The following is a 14,322-nucleotide window of genomic DNA, read 5'->3' on the forward strand; positions in this document are numbered from 1 at the left end:
CAACAGTGATTGTCTTCAGGAGGTGGGCTTATGAATGAATTCTGATTTTTCCCTCCTTTTGTTGTTTCGTATTCTTATTTTCTAGTTTTTCATCTCAAAGAAAAAAAGAACAAGGTTTTCTTTCTTTCTTTCTTTCTTTCTTTCTTTCTTTCTTTCTTTCTTTTTTGTAATGCAGAAATAGAAAAAAGAACACGTGCAATTGCTCGATCTGCCTTATAGGATCGTAGCTACAGAAAAATAGAATATCCTTTAAATCTTTTGCTCTCCTGTTCCTTTTCAGAAGATTCCACCGACGTTGGGGAGGAGGACAGCTTCCTCGGTCAGACTTCTGCTCACACGTCTACCCCACAGACCTTTAGTTACTTCTCTCAGGTAACAAGCAGTAGTGATCCTTTTGGGAATATTGGACAGTCGCCGTTAACAACTGTGGCAGCATCGGCTGGACACTCAGCATACTCCAAGTCCCCAGCTGCTCTCCCTTTTACAACTGGATCCCAAGATGCGTCGAATGCGTGCTCACCAGCCATTTCGAAGGCTCAGTATGGTGCTCTACCTTCTGCACAGATGGGAATGAATACTCACCTGCCTTCTCAGCCAAGTAGTCTCCCTCCTTCCAATTTTGGGAGCCCCCCGCAAGGAACGCCCCAACAAGGACACAATCCATATCGTCACACCCCTGTAAGCAGCAGGGCTAATCCTTATATTGCACCCCCACAGCTGCAACAGTGCCAAACACCAGGCCATCCCCCCCATCCTCCACCCGCCGGACCCCCGGTTCAGATGTACCAGATGCCTGTAGGATCTTTGCCACCGGTACGGAGATGTGTTTTTATATCTTAGCTATTCACTCTGATTTATTTTATTTTGTTTTTTATTTTATTTTTTATTAAAAGCAATTTTTTTTAACGTTTATTCCTTTTTGAGAGAACAGAGACAGAATGCGAGCAGGGGAGGGGCAGAGAGAGAGGGAGATACAGGATACAAAGGAAGCTCCAGGTTCTGAGCTATCAGCCCAGAGCCTGATGCGGAGCTCGAACCCAGGAACCGTGAGATCATGACCTAAGCCAAAGTTGGATGCTCAACCAACTGAGCCACCCAGGCGCCCCTCCCTCACTCTGATTTTTTATCTCTCTCTCATCTTAGCCTGTGTTTTTAAAAACAGTGAGCTTCTATTTTTATTTTTTCATTCCTTTTTTTTTTTTAAGTTATTTATTTTCAGAATGTGAGAGCGGGCGCATGCTCACCTGCATATACAAGTCGGGGAGGAGGAGAGAGAGAGGGTGAGAGAGAATCCCAAGCAGGCTCCACACTGTTAGCGCAGAGCCCGGCCTGGGGCTCGATCCCACCAACCACGAGATCATGACTTGAGCCAAAATCGAGAATTGGACGCTCAGCCCCCTGAGCCACCCAGGTGTCCCAACACTGGGCGTTTAATAGTCAATGTGATGATAAACTGTTCTCAGAGGCGATTCTTTGTAAGCTATGTGTTTTGAAGTAAACATTCTTTTAGAGGAATCATAAAGGGGCACCTGGGTGGCTCATTTGGTTGAGAGTCAGACTTTGGCTCAGGTCTTGATTTCACGGTTCGTGAGTTCAAGCCCCACATTGGGCTCCCCGCTGTCAGTGCAGAGTCCACTTTGGATCTTTTGTCCCCCTTCTCTTTCTGCCGTGGGTCCCCACTGCCACTCTCTCTCAAAAAAATACATAAACATTAAAAAAAAATTTAAAGGAAGCTCATTAAATGGTTCATATATTATTGATTTATGAAAGTAGTACCTGATTTTAATGAGTTAACTACATGTCAATATTTCCAGATTTTAGAGTAAGATAGCAATAATAAATGTTATCTGGGGATATGTCAGAGTTGAAGCATTTATTAACAGACTGCCATTTTCTCAGTTTTTAATTATCCTACTCAATCAAAACATTCAATTACAGGGACTAAAATTTATTACTTCTATAATTTCTTTTATTTACTTTATGAGGTTTGGGTCTAGACAGTCAAACTCTATCTCAGGAGGGTGATGGGGCAACATTTGCATTGGGTAAATTCTATGAAATTCCCTTATGCTTTTTCCCCAGCTGATTGTTGAACTGACTTCCACAGGGAAATCAACTGAATCAAAAAAAGGGAAATGATTCAAAGGAAGAATTAACCCAAGTGTGGCAGGGATAGCGGTATTATAATCAGAAAATAACCTAACTTCTCTCTTGGGAATAGAGAATGGGCTCAGTTTTATTGTTTAATTTAAATCCTATCAATACACAAACTTGATAATGTTGGATTTCAGCATGTTGGAAGGTAAGCGCATCACAGCATGTGGGATAGTTAATATATTAGTTTGCTGATTAAAAATTTGAAAAGGTTTCTAATTAAGAAATTTAAAAATGATAATTTCAGACTTGAAAGTTACAAAAATAAAGATAGCACAAACAGTACCCCAGTGCCCTTAATGCATGTTTACCTGTCATTAACATTTTACCCCATTTGTTCTTTTGCTTGTGCACAGGCACACACTCACACATTTGGACATCCTCTCTCTCCCCTTGTCACTATGTGTGTGTGCAAGTTGTTTGGGAAATGGTCAGCTGAATGCATTATGACTCTTTACTCCTAACTATTTTAGTGCAGATTTCTAAGAATAAGGATGTTCTTTTACATAACCACAGTACAGTTATCACCTCCGTAATTTTAACATTGATACAACATTCCAAAATGATTTTTAATTAAAACATTTAAAAATAATTGTTTTCTAATTTAAAAAAGTGTTTTTTTTATTTTAATTTTTGTACTGTTTATTTTTGAGAGAGACAAGTGGGGGAGGGGCAGAGAGAGAGGGAGACGCAGAATCCAAAGCAGGCTCTAGGCTCTGAGCTGTCAGAGGCCCATGTGGGGTTCAAACTCATGAACTGTGAGATCATGACCTGAGCTGAAGTCAGACATTTAACCGACTGAGCCACCCAGGCGCCACATCATGTTTAAATTTTTTTAAGTTTATTTTTTTGACAAAGAGGGAGAGAGAACTTGCATAAGCAGGGGATGGCCAGAGAGAGAGGGGGAGAGGGAGAATCCCAGTGTGGAGCCTGATGCAGGGCTCAAACCCACAAATCGTGAGATCATGATCTGAGCCGAAATCCGGAGTCAGATGCTTAACTGACTGAGCCACCCAGGCATCCCTGATTCTGATTTTAAAAGTATTTCCAAAAAAAAAAAAAAAAAGTATTTCCAGTGCAGAAAATTGGAAAAATGCAGAATAGTCAAATGATTAAAAATTGCATCTGGATAACCCTTCTTCTCATTTTTTTTATGTTTTATCTTTTTTTGTAGACAAACATTGTATATGATTTCTGTGAACATTTTTTAGATGTGAAGATTGTTTTCTAAAACGTTAAAAAAAATTTTTTTTAACATTTATTTATTATTGAGAGAGAGAGAGAGAGAGACAGAGCATGAGCAGGGGAGGGGCAGAGAGAGGAGGAGACACAGAATCCAAAGCAGGCTCCAGGCTCTGAGCTGTCAGCACAGAACCCGATGTGGGGCTTGAACTCACAAACTGCGAGATGATGACCTGAGTTGAAGTAGGACGCTTAACCGACTGAGCCACCCAGGTGCCCCTTTTCTAAAACATTTTTAATGGCTCTAGAGAATTCCACCCTTTAAGTCACAGATAATGTACTTAATCAGGTCTCTGTTAGACATTTAGATTGTGTCCAGTGATTTTCTGTTATAAGTGACCGTTTAGTATATGTCTTTGTAGGTAAATTTTTGTTTCTGTATTACGTCTTTTAAGATGAGTTCTTAGAAATAGAATGGTCAGGTCAAGGAATATGCAAGTTATAGAGATTAAATAAATCACAGGAGACATACTGCTAGATTGATTTCTGTAAAGGTGCCAGTTTACTTCACCATCAGTTTGAGAAAGCCCGGTCTACTTTGAGACTGATGTTGGATTTTGTTGATTTTTGTTGTTGTTAAGAAACATTGTTTTAGGGCCCAATTATTAAACTAAATGGTTGTCCACAGATATATGTAGGATAATCATTATGAATGTTACTTTGGGTCTGAGGCATACATGGAATTGTTGTTTTTTGGACAGACATCATAGTCCTGTCTTTCTGGTGTGTTCCAGATTCCTCCTTCAGTGCCATCGGGGTTGACCCCTCCAACACAACAGCAGGCTCTTGCTAGACCCACAGGTCCTTCTGTGCAAACGCCCCCTCCTTTTCTACTTCAAAACCAATATGAACCTGTTCAACCCCACTGGTTTTACTGCAAGGAGGTAGAATACAAACAATTGTGGATGCCTTTCAGTGTGTTTGACTCTTTGAATCTTGAAGAAATCTATAATTCAGGTAAGGACAGATCATGCGTCATTTTTATCTCATTTTAGGAAGAGAAGAAATAGTATTTATCCATGGCTTATATTTTGTGAATGTCAAATTCCTTAATCCTTGTAGACTCCACCAGATTCTGTATCTTAAGATAGTGATAGTAATAGAAGGCCTGAGTTATTTAAGCAAGGTTTTTAAAATGTTTTAGTAATTTTCTTCTTTGTTTAAAGATGTTTTAAGTTAGAGACATAGAGTAGTTCATATAATGTAGGTGTCAATTTTCCTATTTGTCATTCTTTTGTAGTTACGGACACTTATAAAACATCTTCTTTAGAACTCTCGTTCCTGAAGATGCTTTGAAAAGTGTTCTGTAGTCAGGCAGTTTTGAAAGTGACTTGACTTCATTCACCTCTTGAGATAGTGCACTGCAGTGTGTTAAGGCTCTGAGAAGTCCTGGAGTATAGAATTTTGTGTTTTTGTTCATCCTGATGATATTTCATCATGAGACTTAAAAATCACTCAATACCTTCTGGAAGCATACCTCTTGGAGACTTGCTGCTTGGATTAAAAAAAGAAAATCCAGTTATTTGAATTATCATCTTATTTTATCTATTTATTTATTTTTAATTTGAATTGTTTTATGGTCCTACTTCACACCTCTGCTCCGGCTATTTTTATTTTATTTTTTTTTTTTTTCAACGTTTTTTTTTTTTTTTTTTATTTATTTTTGGGACAGAGAGAGACAGAGCATGAACGGGGGAGGGGCAGAGAGAGAGGGAGACACAGAATCGGAAACAGGCTCCAGGCTCCGAGCCATCAGCCCAGAGCCTGACGCGGGGCTTGAACGCACGGACCGTGAGATCATGACCTGGCTGAAGTCGGACGCTTAACCGACTGCGCCACCCAGGCGCCCCTGCTCCGGCTATTTTTAATTCACTTAGGAAGAGTCATAATTTTGAGTAGCACAAATTAATGTTAAACTTCAATTTTTATTCATTTATTTTTTTTTAATTTTTTTTTTTTTTTTTAACATTTATTTACTTTTGAGACAGAGAGAGACAGAGGATGAACGGGGGAGGGTCAGAGAGAGAGAGGGAGACACAGAATCCGAAACAGGCTCCAGGCTCTGAGCGGCCAGCACAGAGCCCGACGCGGGGCTCGAGCTCACGAGGCGTGAGATCGTGACCTGAGCCGAAGTCGGACGCTTGACTGACTGAGCCACCCACGCACCCCAAACTTTAATTTTTAAACACGAATGAACTTAGTTCTGTGTCATTAAGGGTCAACTAGCCACCATATTCATTATTTATTACTTTTACTTTTTAAAGTTCATTTATTTTTTTTCGTTACTTATCATTTTTCAACCTGCCTTGTAACTGTCGGGTTAAAACGTGAACTTTGTGCTCCAGTCCAGCCGGACCCTGAGAGTGTGGTTCTAGGCACAGATGGAGGGCGCTATGACGTTTATCTCTATGATCGACTGAGGAAGGCTGTGTACTGGGAAGAGGAGCCGGCGGAAGTCAGACGCTGTACTTGGTTTTACAAAGGGGACACAGACAGCAGATTTATTCCCTATACGGAGGAGTTCAGTGAAAAACTAGAGGTACGTGGGCTTCATTCTTTTATGCTTTCCTTCAAAACCGTAGGCCCTGTATACGTGGGAGCCTCACGTGACACCACTCACAACAAAGCAGGCTTTCGAAGAGCCTGTTTTGATGCTGTTCACAGAGAAGGCTGCTTTTTCAGTGGTGCCTTTGTTCAGATGAGGTGCTAACCATGGCCTCAGTAGCTGAAGGTAGACTGTTTTATGGGGGCGTATCACAGATCTAGAAACTAGATACTTGTATCAAACATTCAAACCAACTTAGTCTGCTGGGATCTGTTGTTCAAAGCACGTGCCAAGCACATGGATTCTTTTCTGATCACTGTTCAGTAAGACTTGAGCTTAACTTCTGATTTTTGAAAATAGATAGAAAACGGAATAGGAACAAATGTTTTAAGACTTAGCCATTCTAAAACTGGTGGTTAATGTTGTTTCACATAATTGCATTCATTTCTTACGATAATTCTACTTAATGGTTGAATTAATAAATGAATTCAATTTACGTACACTGGAAATGAGATACAGAACACTTTAGTTGCTATTTTTTTTTTAACTTTTATTTATTTTGAGAGAGAGCGGGTATGTGCGAGCACGTGTGAGCAAGGTATGAGCAGAGAGAGAGAGAGAGAGAGAGAGAGAGAGAGAGAGAGAGAATCCCAAGCATGCTCAGGGCTGTCAGCGTAGAACCCGACGCATGGCTCGATCCAACCACCCGTGAGATCGTGACCTGAACTGAAATCGAGAGTTGGACGCTTAACTGCCTGAGCCACCCAGGCGCTCCTACTTACTATTTTTTCATGTAGTAGTTATTAAAACTGAGATAACTGGCACTAACAGAAAACATTAAAACAACACTATGTTAACGTTGAAAGGGGCCCCTAAAATGTTAATCTTCCCTAGAAAGAAAATTGTTCAACAGTCCAGTCTTTGGAGTCAGAAATTTGAGGGTGGGAGTGAACTGCGGTTCTGCCCGTGCTACTTTATGCCTGCGATCTCGTGCAACTGTGAACTTAAAATGTCTACTGAGGGGTTGAATCGTGTCCTCCTTTGCACCCCACAAAAGATATGTTGAAGCCCTAACCTGTAGCACCTCAGAATGTGATCTTGCCTGGAAATAGGGTGCTTGCAGGTATAGTTAGTGAAGATGAGATCATTCTGGAAAAGGTTGGGCCCCTAATCCAATATGACTTGACATCATACCAAGTAAAAATAGAGAATTGGAGTGTTGCATCTTTAAAGCAAAAGCACTAAAGATTGCTGGCAAAGCACCAGAAGCTAGGAAGAGGCAAGGAAGGAGTAAGGAGTCTTCTATAGGTTTCAGAGGGATACGGCCCTGGCTGACACTTGACTTCAGACTTCTAGCCTCTGGAACTGTGAAACAGTACATTTTTTTTTTTTTTATGTTTTTGTTTTTTTAAATTTTTAAAATGTTTATTTATTTTTGAGAGGGAAAGAGACAGAGTGCAAGTGGAGGAGGGGCAGCGTGCAAGGGAGACACAGAATCCGAAGCAGGCTCCAGGCTTTGAGCTATCAGCACAGAGCCTGATGCGGGGCTCGAATCCACGAACCGTGAGATCATGACCTGAGCTGAACTCGGAGGATTAACTGACTGAGCCACCCACGCACTCCGAGACAGTACATTTCTATTGTTTTAAGCCATTCATTTTGTGGTACTTTGTTACAGCAGCTCTAGGAAACTAATAGACTGGGTAAACCTTTGTTCTCTCCTGTATGTACTGAGGATAATCTTATTTAGGAGTGATTGAGAGTAATTAATTAAATAAGGTAATGTATGTAAAATGACAGACAAGGATGATAAATAGTACGTGAGAACTGCTGTTACGTTATTTTTATCATCATCATAGTTCTACTTTTCTTCCACACTTTTTCTCACCGTGGCATAGATTTGTCTTATTGGCTTATATGTTTCTGTTATTTTAGGCTGAATATAAAAAAGCAGTAACCACCAATCAGTGGCACCGTAGATTAGAGTTCCCAAGCGGAGAGACCATCGTTATGCACAATCCAAAGGTAATGTTAATGTTTAAGATATTAAAGTGTTAAGGAAAAAAAAAAAGGTATTAAAGTGTAAGGTTCCTTTCAATAAATATTTTATTGAATGTGGTTGATAAATGCTCCTTTTTTTATATTAAATATAATTTATTGTCATATTGGCTTCCATACAACACCCAGTGCTCATCCCAACAGGTGACCTCCTCAATGCCCATCACCCACTTTCCCCTCTCCTCCACCTCCCATCAACCCTCAGTTTGTTCTCAGTATTTAAGAGTCTCTTATGGTTTGCCTCCCTCCCTCTCTGTAACTTTTTTTTTCCCCTTCCCTTCCCCCATGGTCTTCTGTTAAGTTTCTCAGGATGCACATACGAGTGAAAACATATGGTATCTGTCTTTCTCTGCCTGACTTATTTCAGTTAGCGAATACCCTCCAGTTCCATCCACATTGCTGCAGATGGCCAGATTTCATTCTTATTGCCAGGGAGTATTCCGTTGTATATATAAACCGCATCTTCTTTATCCATTCATCAGTTGATGGACGTTTAGGCTCTTTCCATAATTTGGCTATTGTTGAAAGTGCTGCTATAAACATTGGGGTACAAGTGCCCTATGCATCAGCACTCCTGTATCCCTTGGGGAAATTCCTAGCAGTGCTATTGCTGGGTCATAGGGTAGGTCTATTTTTCATTTTTTGAGGAACCTCCACACTGTTTTCCAGAGTGGCTGCACCAGCCACCAACAGGACAAGAGGGTTCCCATTTCTCCACATCCTCTCCAGCATCTATAATTTCCTGATTTGTTCATTTTAGCCACTCTGACCGGTGTGAGGTGGTATCTCAGTGTGGCTTTGATTTGTAGATAAATGCTCATTTTTGTTAACTTCTGTAGGGATCTAGTTGTAACAAGCACGTGGCTTTTAAAAGCTTACTTATCCACATTGATCGTAGAAACAAAAATGAAATTTGAATTTTTCTCATGAGGCTGTTGATGTCTGTGTGTCCGCTAAAGCTTAGTGTGCATCACAGTTTACCCACCCTCCACTTGATGATGTCTCATTTCACCTTTTAAAAATATGTTCTTCCTATTTTTGTTCATATTGTCTCCATGAATTTATTTTTTTTTAAGATCTTGATTAGTGGTGGTCTTTCATTTACCACACTTAGTCTCTCTGAGTTCCAGGTTCCTCACCTGTGATAAGATTTACTTCAATGTTCCCAGGGTCAGGATCATATTTTAAATAAAACGAAGTAATTTCTAGCATAGTACTTGGCATACCATAGTTTCTCAGAACATAGGCTATTTATTTATTTATTTTAGAAAAGCATAAAAGAAAACAAAAGTAATTTTAATCTCATCACTTCCGTAGTTCTTATTGATACTGAAATAAATAAAAATAAAAACATTCATTTGCCAACAAAATTGAAACAATATAAAAAGGTATCAAATCAAGAATAAAAGCCTCTTACTCTGCATTTCCTTTTTCTCCTCCTGTTAGTAACTACTCTTAACCTTTTGTTTTTCATTTGTTTTTGATGCAAACACAAACATTTTGCATACCATCTTACATGCATCCTTTATTTTTTTTGAAGAAAATTTTCTGTGTGACATAGGACTAAGTTCAATACAGTTGGTTTAACAGGATATGTGTTTTCCTAAAAAGTGGTGGGTATATCAGTTTTTGGCATTGAAATTGAACTTTGTAAATTAATTGAGAATCTTGCTATTTAAAGGATTATGCCTTAAGTATTTTTGTTAGGTAAAGATTCTTCTCTTCTAGGTAACTTTTCCTTAATTTCTTATGCATAACCCTGGATTATTACGTTACATTTTTAAAATCAAGGTATACTACTTCTGATTTAGTTGTAGTATTTTCCAGTATACGCATTGGAGGTAATGGTATTGATTTGCCTAGTTTTAATGGTTAATGAACTCTAGCAGGACTGTTATAAAATTGGTGTTGGGAGAACAATACGAGTACTTGATTTATAAATTATTCATACTATGAAGTAGTTTAGTATGTATTGAAATAAATTATTTAGCCTGTAGTGGAAATGCACTTGGTCGTGAGCTCTGTCATAATCCTTCTGTCATGTCTTGAAGGTTATTGTTCAGTTCCAGCCTTCATCAGTGCCAGATGAATGGGGAACCACACAAGATGGACAGACAAGGCCCAGGGTTGTAAAGCGTGGAATTGATGATAACCTTGATGAAATTCCTGATGGTGTGTATAGTTTGCTTAGGGCCACGGTCTTTTTTCGACTCCTCTATTGTAGCATCATTTTTAGAATGATGAAAAAGGGAGCAATTATTAGGAATACCTGCTGTAACATGCAGAAATCAGCCAGGTTGGCACATATCTTTCTTTTTATCCTATTTTCTCTCTCTTAATTTTTAAGTTGAGAATCCTGTTGAAGATATACAAACCATGTAATGTAAATTCTAAAATACGTATTGTTGTGAAGAAACATTTTGCTGGTTGAAACCAGGCTTTTGGCAATACATTTGGGCTTTTTTTGGTTATGCCTTATCTACCTTGTATTACTCCAGTGCAAGTTTGCAAACTTTTTCTGTTAAGGAGCAAATAGTAAATATTTCAGGCCATATGGACTTGGTCGCATCTACTCAACTCTGCCATTGCAGTGCGAAAGCATCCATAGATCGTATATAAACAAATGAGCATAGCTGTGTTCCAGTAAAGCTTTGTAAAGAACAGGCAGTGAGCAAGATTTGGCCTGTTTGGTCAACCCCTGCTCCAGTGTATATGCTTTGGTTTCTCCTGTTGCACCATTCAAAATGACACATTTCAGGGGCACCTGGGTGGTCGGTTGGTTAAATGTCTGACTTCTGCTCAGGTCATGATCTTGTGGTTGGTGAGTTTGAGCCCCGCATCGGTCTCTCTGCTGTCAGTACAGAGCCCGCTTCAGATCCTGTCCCCCTCTCCCTGCCCCTCCCCTGCTTGTACTGGCACGCGCACGCGCGTTTTCTCTCTCAAAAATAAAATAAACATTAAAAAATATACACATTTTATTTTGACAATTACATACTTCGTTTTTGTTTCATTGTCTTATGAAATTATAAAATAAATGTACTCATTGTGAATCTGAACAAAATAACCAGAGTAAAATAGTAAATTTAACTTGTAGATGTTCCTATATGCCAGAGTAAGATAATAGATTTAACTTGATTTTCCTATATGTATCTTGAAGATGCTCTCGATACAGGATATATATTGTATAGGGAAATGGAAGGATTTGGGGAAAATGCTTTATTTTAATTAATTACATTTATTTATTTAAGTAATCTCTATACCCAGTGTGGGGCTTGAAAGCACAACCCTAAGATCAAGAGTTGCATGCCCCTCCAGCTGAGCCAGCCAGGCGCCCCACTGGGGGAAATATTTTAAAGTTTTATATCGGCATATTGCTTTTCCATGTGGGACTTAGTAGTCTCCTGGGGAATCCTGAAGAAATCACAAAGGTTATGGAGATGCAGTAGGCACGAAACTAATGATTATCACATGCTCATAACTTCTGGGATCAGGGGTGACCTTCCTCCACTTCTTGGTCTAGTTCACTGTTACTTACCAAGGTGGACCTTGAGCTTTGTTCTTCTCATCTCATAGAGAGTAATAAAGCTTATTAGCATGGAAGGGTCCTACAGTTCTTTGCCCAGTTTGTGGTGACAAAAGGGATATCTATAATATTGCACGTATATAGCCATGTATGCATTTCTTTTGTAGGAGAAATGCCTCGGGTTGACCATTTGGTGTTCATGGTGCATGGCATTGGACCTGTGTGTGACTTGCGCTTTAGAAGCATTATTGAATGTGGTAAGTTAGTCATTTTATTTCATGCGATGACTTGAGAACTAACAGAAGAACATTGAAATGTTCATTTTTTTTTTTTTTTCCTGGAACAAGTATCATTTTCTGGTATTATTCAGAGACATTCAAAAGGTGACACCCTTATGTTAAAACAAATAGAAAATACCTGGCAAAATATTTTCTAAGATAGAGCTGTTCACTCAAAACTAAATGTTCATTAAAAATAAATTTTTTTTTAAATGTTTATTTCTGAGACAGAGAGAGACAGAGCATGAGTGGGGGAGGGGCAGAGAGAGAGGGAGACAGAATCGGAAGCAGGCTCCAGGCTCTGAGCTGTCAGCACAGAGCCCAACGTGGGGCTCGAACTCACGAGCCGAGCCGTGAGATCATGACCTGAGCCAAAGTCGGTCGCCCAACCGACTGAGCCACCAGGTGCCCCTAAATGTTCATTTTTAAGATAGTTTCCAGCTGTGTACTACCGGCTGAGGAACTGTAAGGGGAGATTTTTAAATGGTCACTGGGAAATAATTTGTACTTGATTTGCTCTTATGATACGTGTAACTCATAAAATCCTAGAATGTGAAGAATTAGAATAATTAGAATTAGGTAGATCTTTGAAATGATTTAGCCTTTCCTGACAGACACCCTCTGCCTAAGCACCTCTAGCAACTGGGAATACCTATGCTTTGAGCTTTAAATTTAAAGTGAATTAGTTGAAAGAAGTTGTTTAATGGAACAGTGAATCTGCCTGTTTACTTACATTTTTGAAGTTTTGTTTTTATATTTGTATAATAGTTCGTATTTATTCAATACTTGGTTTGTGCCAGGCATTTTGCGTTTGTCAATTTTACTTACCTCTCCCAATAAACCCTGGGGGTGTCTGTCCTCTGCACCGGTAGGTGCGGCACTGAGGCCTGTAAGCGCAAGTTAGCTTTTCTGCTTTCGTGGTCTGTGGGTTCTTGGGCAGGGGTCCAGTGGCAGGTAGTTTGATTCCAGAGTCTGTACCCACAGTGCCATGCTGCCTTCCAGAAGTGGTAGTTAAGTTAATTCATTTACATATTCCTCTAAACTATTGACAAGTTGAAAAGAGCTTCCTAAAAGTTGGGTTTTTTCTTTATTGGACTGATTTTGTCATTCTTATTTTTTTTTCTTAAGAAGTTTGTTATAAAGCATACTGGCATAGTTAATAGGAATTGCTAACTACCTGTCAAGCTGGGAAAATTTAACCTATTTAATTTGTCTTCCTGAATTTTTTTTTTTAAGTGGATGATTTTCGGGTGGTTTCTCTGAAATTGCTGCAGACACATTTCAAGAAATCTTTAGACGATCGGAAAGTAAGCAGAGTGGAGTTTCTTCCTGTTCATTGGCACAGTTCCTTGGGTGGGGACGCCACAGGTGTTGACAGGTTTGTGGACTTTGATAACTTGTCGTTCGGATTAGTCACACTTAGATTCAAGATTTAAACCATAATATAAAATAGTTTGTTGTAGCTTCAACAGATATATTCAACAAATACAGTCCTTTATTTAAATGTTCTAGTTGCCCTGACATACGATTTAAATACTGGCTGTTAATGTTTATATGCTACTTATCTGTGTGTGTTTACATGTGTGTTTTTGCACATGTATGTAGGCATATGTATGTGTTCCTAGTATAAATAAGAGATTCTAAGGAATTTTTTTTTTAATGTTTATGAGAGAGAGAGAGAGAGAGAGAGACCGAGCATGAGGCGGGGGAGGGGCAGAGAGTGAGGGGACATAGAATCCGAAGCAGGCTCCAGGCTCCGAGTCAGCACAGAGCCTGTCAGCACAGAGCCTGACGTGGGGCTCGAACCCATGAGATGTGAGATCATGACCTGAGCTGAAGTCAGACACCCGACTGACTGAGCCACCCAGGTGCCCTGAGAATCTAAGGAATTTAAGCCAGTTTTAGAATACTATTCTCACCTGTAGTAGTTGAGACAGGGTGCTGTCCTGTATGTTGTAGGACATTTAGGAACATCCTGGCCTCTACCCACTAGACAACAACAGCACGCACCCCCTCCTCTGGCCTCGAACCCATAACAGCCAAAGACATCTCCAGTCGTTGTTAAAGACCAGCAGCACTCTGTAGGCACTACGACAAGTTAGTGTCCCACTCAGTTTTGAGTGCTCCCAGTTGAGAAACACAGATTGAGGTAAACATTTCTGCTGGGGCACAGGGCTAATAACATGTCTGGGTTTTAGTGAACATCATAATGTTTCAAGGCACGTAGTTTAATAAAACTAATTCTACAAACGGCATTCTGTGTTATTCCATATGTTATTCCAGGCAGGCCCTATTATGAGGGTGTTTTCTCTCCACGTGGATGTTCATGAACTTGGCTACCTCCATTCTCAAATCAGGAAAGATTTTTCAGTGCATGAAGCTGCTTTCTGATTCTTCGTTATATTCCCTGTTGTCCTTTCCGCTGCAGTTTTTGTCAGGTGTCCTCATTTCCACTTAATTGGAAGAAAAATGGAAGAGTAGCCTTTCATCTTTAAAAATAAAATTTAAGTTTTTACGTAGGC

At 39.7% G+C, this 14,322-nt stretch overlaps 1 protein-coding gene across 3 annotated transcripts in view; it reads left to right on the forward strand.

Moving 5' to 3' along the window:
- Nucleotides 1–14,322, forward strand: part of LOC102972851 (SEC23 interacting protein) — a 42,379-nt gene that overhangs the window by 3,287 nt on the left and 24,770 nt on the right. For 2 of the 3 annotated variants that reach the window (XM_042960242.1, XM_042960243.1), the window contains exons 2-8: nucleotides 281–813; nucleotides 4,131–4,353; nucleotides 5,742–5,935; nucleotides 7,877–7,966; nucleotides 10,051–10,171; nucleotides 11,690–11,779; nucleotides 13,037–13,178. In XM_042960242.1, coding sequence (XP_042816176.1) covers nucleotides 281–813; nucleotides 4,131–4,353; nucleotides 5,742–5,935; nucleotides 7,877–7,966; nucleotides 10,051–10,171; nucleotides 11,690–11,779; nucleotides 13,037–13,178 — 1,393 coding nt within the window. The remainder of the gene's footprint in view (nucleotides 1–280; nucleotides 814–4,130; nucleotides 4,354–5,741; nucleotides 5,936–7,876; nucleotides 7,967–10,050; nucleotides 10,172–11,689; nucleotides 11,780–13,036; nucleotides 13,179–14,322) is intronic. The other variant, XM_042960244.1, reaches the window with a different exon arrangement.

The sequence above is a fragment of the Panthera tigris genome, chromosome D2, assembly GCF_018350195.1.
Source record: "Panthera tigris isolate Pti1 chromosome D2, P.tigris_Pti1_mat1.1, whole genome shotgun sequence".
Taxonomy (NCBI): domain Eukaryota; kingdom Metazoa; phylum Chordata; class Mammalia; order Carnivora; family Felidae; genus Panthera; species Panthera tigris.